At 35.4% G+C, this 8352-nt stretch overlaps 1 protein-coding gene across 1 annotated transcript; it reads right to left on the bottom strand.

Moving 5' to 3' along the window:
• Positions 1-3237: 3237 nt before the first annotated feature.
• Positions 3238-4705, bottom strand: LOC108261749 (uncharacterized). Its single transcript, XM_047153889.2, has 4 exons — positions 4483-4705; positions 4179-4315; positions 3928-4021; positions 3238-3698 (listed from the first exon to the last, which is right to left on the bottom strand). Exons 1-4 carry the CDS (start codon positions 4528-4530, stop codon positions 3429-3431), a joined length of 549 nt encoding a protein of 182 aa, XP_047009845.1. The 5' UTR covers positions 4531-4705; the 3' UTR covers positions 3238-3428.
• Between the last annotated feature and the right edge of the window lie 3647 nt (positions 4706-8352).

The following is an 8352-nucleotide window of genomic DNA, read 5'->3' as shown; positions in this document are numbered from 1 at the left end:
TTGGAGTTTCATTTCAACACTTTTAAAGTGTCCGGAGGGGTCCACACTCCACAGTGTCATTTTAACACTTTAATAGAGTTCACATCAACTCTTTGTATAGTTGAAAATGAACACTACTCAAGTGTTAGTTTCTCAACACCAGTGTGTAGTGTTAGAAATTAATTCTCATAGGAGTAATTCATTAAATCTCATAGTGTTAATTGCGTACTATTAAATGAGTTGCCTCTAACACTATAAAGTGTTAATATGCTACTGCACAATTAAAGTAACATTTAAATGATTACAAATCTAAAAGGCAAATAAAGAAAAAAAACAAGTTGGTTGCTTTAATAGTTTTCTTTTTTCAAGGGCGTTAACATTACTGACCCCTCAGGTCAAGTCTTTCTAAATATAACAATTGGGCACTATGTACTCTCTTTGATTATTCTCATTAGAGCACTGCTGGTCAAATAGCCTAAAGTGTGTCAGTTCATTCACAGAGATGACAGAAAACTCATCCATTTGGTTATCTTCTATACAGTATGCATTGAAGTGGTCATCATAGTACATCGTTTTTACATTGCAGGAAATAATGAAAGCACTCTCTTCATATATTATTATATCACAGATCTTTTTGAACACAGGGAGATCATAGGTACATCCAGTGCATATGAACACACCAACCTGATACTCAGTACCATAATGTCTGACCCACTTTGTACTTGTAACACTCAAACAGGCTTCTAAATATAATGTCTGACTGAGTTCTTCCCCACCTTGCAAGTTACAGATGGTTTTTGATGTAGGACCAAATTCAAACCTTCTAAAACAATCATTTTCATAGTTAAATGCCAATTGACGTTGATGTTGCTTTACTAATGATTTAATGAGATTCTTGAAATTTTTTGCCACATCTTTTGAAAATATTGTGCTTAGCTTCAAATCGCATTCACCACATATGGATAAGAGGGCCAATTTTTTTATGCATCTCAGATCAAGTGGTGCTTGGGAATCGACGTCTTGTCAGGAAACAATTCTTTGAATAGAGTATGGTGATCACAGATCTTGTCAGGAAACAATTCTTTGAATAGAGTATGGTGATCACAGATCAGATGTTTTAAGTAACATATCATCCCATCAGTTATGGTGTAGGAGAACACTATATTGACAATCTGCATCAAAAGTAGGAGAAAGTTCCAGTGATTGTTATTCCTTTCAATGACCACCAAATATCAGTGGAGTGTTGTGCAGAAGACACCATGACTGTATGGCATTCAAACCCAGGTGTTTGCCCTTATCATCCATTTTTAACCCACTTGGTTTGTTTTTACGGTTTGTGTAACCATAATTAAAGCTGTGCATCATGTTTAACAAGGTACTCAAAAAACAGTTTAAGTTCATACTGTACCACACCCTCTAGCAGATCATGCATGATGTCAACAGCATAGTTATCAGTACAGTGGAAATACTCTAATGAATTGAGCGCACATGACTTTTTGACACCATATATTGACCGCAGTTCAGGATTTTCATTTAGTGCCTTACAATGTTCAGTATGAACCTCTTTGGAACGGAAAATTAACCCAGAATGATCTTCAGTAAATATAGATTGAACTTCTTCCTTACTAATTAAACAAAGCCTACAGAAATTAGTTGCACTGAAATATTACACAAATCCCAGTAAGCCATTTAAAGCCAAATTGTCTCCTGTTCCTTGAATTACTGAGCCAAACAATGATGGTTCAAAACAAGGAAGCTGTATGCCTTCGGTTTCTAAGATTTTCAGGTCATCAATAAGGGGCTTTAGTATCACATCAAAACCGTATGTCTTAAGATCTTCCATGTAGAATAGAGCTGCAAGATGTACATTAATCAGTACAGAGTTACACTTGGATGGAAGATTTTTTATTTTTTTTATTTTTTTTTTTTTTTTTAGAGTAAAATAGATACAACCAAGTTTGTGGATCCCCCTCTTGGAATCTAGAGGGTTAGCAATTTCAAAATCGTTGTAATAGAGTAGAATCTGTAAAGTGTGCTTTTGCTGCGAGAACAGTGCATGGTTTTGGAAATGATAACAGGCGACCTGGCTCTCCACATTTTAAATGTAACTTTTTGCTAGGATATAAACCATGTTGAAATTTTAAATGTTGACGAAGAGCCAAACAAGTTCTGAGGTGTGCTTTACATACAAAACACGTGAACATCTTCAAGGCTGTTAATCTCGCTGCAGCAATCGTGCTCGAAGTTCTTTAACACGCGGGCTCTGTTTGCTCTTCCGACATCGATGTTATAGATGGTGGTTTGGATAAATGTGTAGAAATCACAAAGAGCTTCATCATATGAGAAACTGAAGACATAGTGAACTTTGAACAGTTCATCAAAAGCTGCCACTGACGTGTGCGCCTTACATGGGATCGCCTTTTGGTCGATAATAACGTGGAACTCTGGGATATCCTTCTTTCGCTCACTGATACAGAGGAGGAATGGTTGTCTTGTGTCAGCACTCTCAATGAAGGTAGTCACACTGGCTCCTTCCTGAAGGTCAGCAAAGGGACATAAAATAAACATTAAAATAAAACTGCATGTTTTTTTTTACATTATCACTAGCACCATCACATCTTGTTTGCAGGTGGAGTAAGCAAAATGAGATGCAAGTCTCAGAATCCCAAAATAATCTACACCTCAAGAGTTCCTAAAATTAAGATCTGATGTTTAAATATTAACTTTTGCATATCTTAAAATAGCTCACAAGATGGCTGGTTGCTTGAGCTGAACTGATCTTGGATATTTTTTTCTGGCCTCTTGAGGTTGGAGGGAGCAGATGCAGCTGCAAAAGGATTGAGGACATATCGCTGTCCCATCGTAAAGACATCACAAAATAATTAAATGATCTCTCTTTAATTATTTTTTTAAAGACTGGAACATTTTAAAAATACAAAACAATTTATACTGACCATTGCAGTCCTCAGATTCAGGTTCAGATCCTGACAGCAGCTCGCCCATATTCTTAAGAGTCTTGCAGTCTGCAATGATGTTTGGCCTATTGTTTGGAATATTGACCACTTTGCCAGGAACTTCTGGGACACTTCGTCACCAAACATCATGGAGAAATCATGGTCGATCTATAAAGAAGGTTTATACAGGTTTAAACATAACGGACATAAATGGATAAAAGGTCAAATACTAAAAATTCAGACCTGCTGTGTTATTTATGCATACATTTGGGATATAAAAGATTAGAACGTCGAATTTCTCAGTTTGGACCGGCCTGTTGTTGTTATGGTGATCATTGAACAACTCCTTTCTCTGCTGTACCAGTGAACTCATTTAATAACTACAGAGAAGGTCATTTCCTTTTCAAAACTACTTCCAAAGCTAAAGATTTTCTTACCAATCCAGATACAGCAAGGAAACGAGGGAACAAATCCAGGACTGAAGATGATGCATCCTCACTGACCACCTTCTGTCAATACTGGAAATTCGCTCATCTTCTCTTTGACCACAGATTCATCAGTGGAATATCGTATTGTAGATATTGCCTCCCTGCACTCCTCATCAAATCGCTGTTGACAGAATAACAGAGATTCTCGTCTGGTTTTTGGACCATCCTGAAGAACAGTCTTGGAATGACACCGGGAGCCAGCACAGGTGTTATGTTGAACTGTCTTGATTCTCCATGCAATGAAGCCAGTATTACCCTCAGGATCATAGTAGTGTTCCTGTTTAAGAAAAGACCCAAAGAGAGGCATCTCGTGCTTGGCTTCAAGAATGAATTACTCAACACAATAAGTTCACACAATGACTATATAACATTACAAAAACAAGTGGAAAATACAAAGCTGAGCAACCTATAAACACTCATCTAAAACAAGATCATTTTAACTTTAAAACTATAAAAGGGAAGAAAATATAAAAACACACTGGTTTGGGTTTTCAGACAGAACTTACATATCCATGTTTGGAGAAAGGATCTTGGAGGTATGGAAAAAGTGTCACAATTCCCAGTGCATAACTGGTCCTCAAACTTGAGGATGGAATCCTCCTTTCAAAATAAATCAGTTTACTTTGCAAGTGTGTATGTTTTGCAAGAAGTTAAAGGATAAATTCCCCTTTTATAGCAACACAGAATAGCATTCTTTATCTGTGCCACATGAATCTGTTGTGATGATAAAGGGAGGGAAGTGACCTCCAATTCTTACCCATGTAGCTCTAACATGTCTGCAACCAGGACGTTCACCATCTGTTTATGTGTGGCATCTGTTAGAGTTTTGGTCTTTTCATACTCCTTGAAGATTTCCTCACCCTTTGGATTGACCCTCAGAACACAATCAACTTTCTGCCAAAACATCTTATATTGTTATGACATGCTCATGGAAATTTAAGAGGATTTTTAATGCCTTTCCTTTATGCCGAGAATACATTTACAAAACACTTCTACAGATAAGTATCAATAATAAACAATTATGTAATTGAGGATTTTAAATGCATTTATTCAAAGCTTACCTGTCTTGCTTCATTCTGCTCCATTAACCCTGTTGGGTTCCTCCTCATTCTTCTGGACTCCAGGATAATTGTGGAATCTAATGAATGGGATGAAGGTGGGGATAGTGGAGTCAGTACAGAGGAGGATGCTTGATCTGAGACCAGCTGAACATCCAGATCTACAAAATCACAGACAGAACAAAATCAATTTAAATGTACATGTATTTATCAGTAACAAAAGCATTTCAACAAATACTTGAACGGTTACATAAAAAAATATAAAGTATATTATCTTCATTAAGTACTTTCCATATACGAATAAGATGTATTTCACTCAAGAATATCCACAAATAGGGAAGAACATTACAAAAATAAAGGTAATGTATACAATATTTATCGTGAACAGGTTTTAAAAAGGGGAGAGAGAGTAATAGTAATCATGTAATATTTCTTGGCTAACTACCACAAACTTGGAACAGAATACCCCTTCAGGGAAACTGCCGTTCCTGAGTTTGGACACACGAGGGCAGTCAAGCTCCATCCAACACAACGCCGCCTGAAACAGAAGGTAGGTTTGGGCTATTTTACACTGACGCAGCTCATCAGTGTTATTACTGTGCATTGTCTAGTTTTCACGTATCAAGGACAATACACGGAGCTTCTGAACTGTTTCACAGCATCATCATTATGATTTAATTTTTAAAGAACGCACCCTCTTCTCTAGACATGGAAATGTTGGTTTTTTTTTAAGTTTACATTGTCACACAGCAGCTGTACACATATCTGGATATATTATATCAGTGTCCATTCTTAAACACGACAGATGAACAAACAAAGAAACTAACCACATGAAAAGGTTAGATAGACCAATGATTAAATACTACTCCGTTCAAATGAGACGCCTGCTCAGATACCACAACGTTTAAAAACCTCGACATTCGCGGCGTCATAAAGGGAACAACCGTCAAGTATACCATCAGGAAACTTACAGAACTCTGAACGTGACGTCATAACGGATCTTATGGCTCACTCCTCCGATTTGACTATATATGTCTGTGTGTCGGGAGACTGACCTAGACACAGTATAAGGACAGCACACAAACACATTTAAAACATATTAACACATTAACATTATATCATGTACATAGCAGTATAGTTATCATAATAAAGTACACAAATTTACTGCTAATAGTAACATTATTAATGTCTTTCTAATCTTATTAGTCATTTCATTCTCATCACTGCTCCTACGTAACTTCATGTGTTCCCTAGGTGGCCTCGTCTATTTCACTCGAGAATATCCACAAATAGGGAAGAACATTACAGAGATAAAGGCTTAAAATTGCTTGAATGATAAAAAGTCAATAAATACGAAATCACTAAATAACTTTAAAGGGTTTATTTTCTATAGAACATGAATACAATCCTTTCACTCAAAATAGGACTCCCCGCTGCAGACCCTCCTCCAACGTTTTCAAAAAAGCTCCTAGCGTCATATCTAGCGACTTTTTAGACAAACCTTAGCTACTTTCTGTAGAAGAGAATGGCCAGTACTGCCTGGTGAGTGTGAGGTCCTGCTTTCCCCCGGAGACACGCCTCTCTCTGCGGCTACTCTGTTCAGTGAGGGGCAGAGAGGAGCAGCACATTCATTCACTTCTAACCATAACCTTCCTGTCAGCTCGAACCAGTCTGTCCATTCTCCTCTGTCCTCTCTCATCAACAAGGTGTTTGTTTTTCTCCACCATTCTGTGTAAACTCAAGAGATTGCTGTCTGTGAAAATCCCAGATCAGCCTCTAAAATTCTCAAACCAGCTCGTCTGGCACCAACATTCATACCATCATCACTGAGATCACTGAGATTCTGATGTTTGGTGTGAACATTAACTGAAGCTTACTGAAATACTTACCTGTATCTGCATGATTTTATGCATTGCGCAGCTGCCACATGAATTAGTTAAGTTCATTTTCAAACACATCCTGCAAAAGCAAATAAGATCGGCACTCCAGCTGCTTTGAGTAGCCTAATGCAAAATGTATTCAAAATACTATTTTTCCTAAAACAGATCATTAAGAACTCCAAAACACCTGAAATTGGATTCAAGGCACTGTATACAGTGTTACCACCACTGAAATCACCGTTTAATTACATATGCTTCAACAGTTAAAATAAATAAATAAATACATTATTATTATTATTATTATTATTATTATTATTATTAATAATAATAATAATAATAATAATAATAATAATAATATGTGTAATTTATGTAATTTATATAGCTCCTTACTCATAACCAGTGTCGATTTACAATTTACAATTACAATTAGCACAGTGTTTTAATAAATTCAATGCTAATGAATATTAGGTGCTATTATTAATGAATATTATCCTGGTGTCTAATATTTTTTGAGAACAGTTTCATATTGAAATACAATGAATCTGCACATTTTAACAGTTCAGATGGAGAAGTTATTAATGTTTTGTCACATTAATGATTCTGTGTCTCATTGCCAAAAATGAAAAGCTCTTAACTCTGAAAGTCAATTAAACAATGTTTGAAGGAGAATCTATAATAAATGCATCATCAGATGACTAAAGGGAATTGCTGGATGATCCGTCACATCAGTTTTAGCCTGACATTTTTGCTTTTGCGTCACACATTTCTACAACAGTTTTTATGAATCAGACATTGATTGATTCATAAATCAATTATCTCACTGGATAAAACCTATACCTATATTATATATGTATATATTTATGTATGTATAAAATGTAAATGGAAGGTTTTTGCTTCATTTTTTTAAAACTTTGCTGAGGACTGTAGTTTGAGTCAAACTAATTTGCATTTGAAGAACATTTGCCTTTTAAATAAACTAAATAATCATTTAGTGATACACCAAGTGGACAGCTCAGAGTTTAAAGGGTCAAAGAGAGGACTTTCTGATCTATGTTGAAGAAGGTAATGAGAAATCTCTCTAAACTGTGCCTTTATTTTGGCACAATGAATGATATATTTGTTATATGATGCACTTCATATAATTTGATGTGCACAGTTAAAGTCTGATTATTAAGTGGTGAATGGTACATTGCTTCCTCAATTGGCTATTTTCTTTTTAATCCTTGAGTGCTCTTGTAAATTGTCTAAAGTTGGTATCTTTCTAGTTAAGCAAAAAATGGAGAATTCACAGAGGCCCATGCTTTTTCTTTTACTTGAAACTCTGATTTCAAGTATCAAACTGATTTCAAGTATTTTAAAAAATCTCGTTTTACAGTACACTATGATTGATTTAATATCACTTGTAAATTGTCATCATTTAAAAAGACAATACCTTTTATAGATAAAAAACACAACCTATCAAATGTTGCCAGAATGTATATTTTTTGCGCAGGGATATGCATTTTCTCACTGCAGTCGATTCTGACCCATCAGCAAGGTAAGAATACAGTATAGTAGAATACAGAAATACACACACACACACACACACACACACACACACACACACACAAATGTCTGAGACCACATTGAAAATCTGGATTTTTTTCTCTTACATTTTGAGATAAATAGGTTTTAGAATTTATTAATATTTAAAACAAAGAAAGCAAATGTTTAATATTTTGGATATTTATTATTTTTTTTAAATTCTGCAACTGTAAACATTAAGAAACTCTGAATCTCTTGTAAATATTTTAAAGATTGTACTTTTTTATTTATTTATTTATTTTATTGAAGTTGTAGTCAATAATACAATTTCTAATGAAAATTCTAAAATTAAATAATAAAAAAATGCAAAATAGAAACATTTTCCACTAATGCCCTCAGACTTTTGGCCCCGACTCTGTGTGTGTGTGTCTGTGTGTCTGTGTGTGTGCGTGTGTGTGTGTGTGTGTCT

This window comes from Ictalurus punctatus, unplaced genomic scaffold, assembly GCF_001660625.3.
Source record: "Ictalurus punctatus breed USDA103 unplaced genomic scaffold, Coco_2.0 Super-Scaffold_100046, whole genome shotgun sequence".
Lineage (NCBI taxonomy): Eukaryota > Metazoa > Chordata > Actinopteri > Siluriformes > Ictaluridae > Ictalurus > Ictalurus punctatus.
The sequence above is the reverse complement of the archived record's forward strand: the minus strand, read 5'-3'. Positions and strand labels throughout refer to the sequence as shown.

Excerpts from the sequence above, each read along its gene's own strand:
- LOC108261749 (XM_047153889.2), bottom strand. The coding sequence starts at position 4,530 with ATGAGGAGGAACCCAACAGGGTTAATGGAGCAGAATGAAGCAAGACAG. Across the intron at positions 4,022-4,178 it reads GACATGTTAGAGCTACATGG|GAGGATTCCATCCTCAAGTT; the intron begins GTAAGAATTGGA and ends TTATTTTGAAAG. Across the intron at positions 3,699-3,927 it reads CTTTCTCCAAACATGGATAT|GAACACTACTATGATCCTGA; the intron begins GTAAGTTCTGTC and ends TTTCTTAAACAG.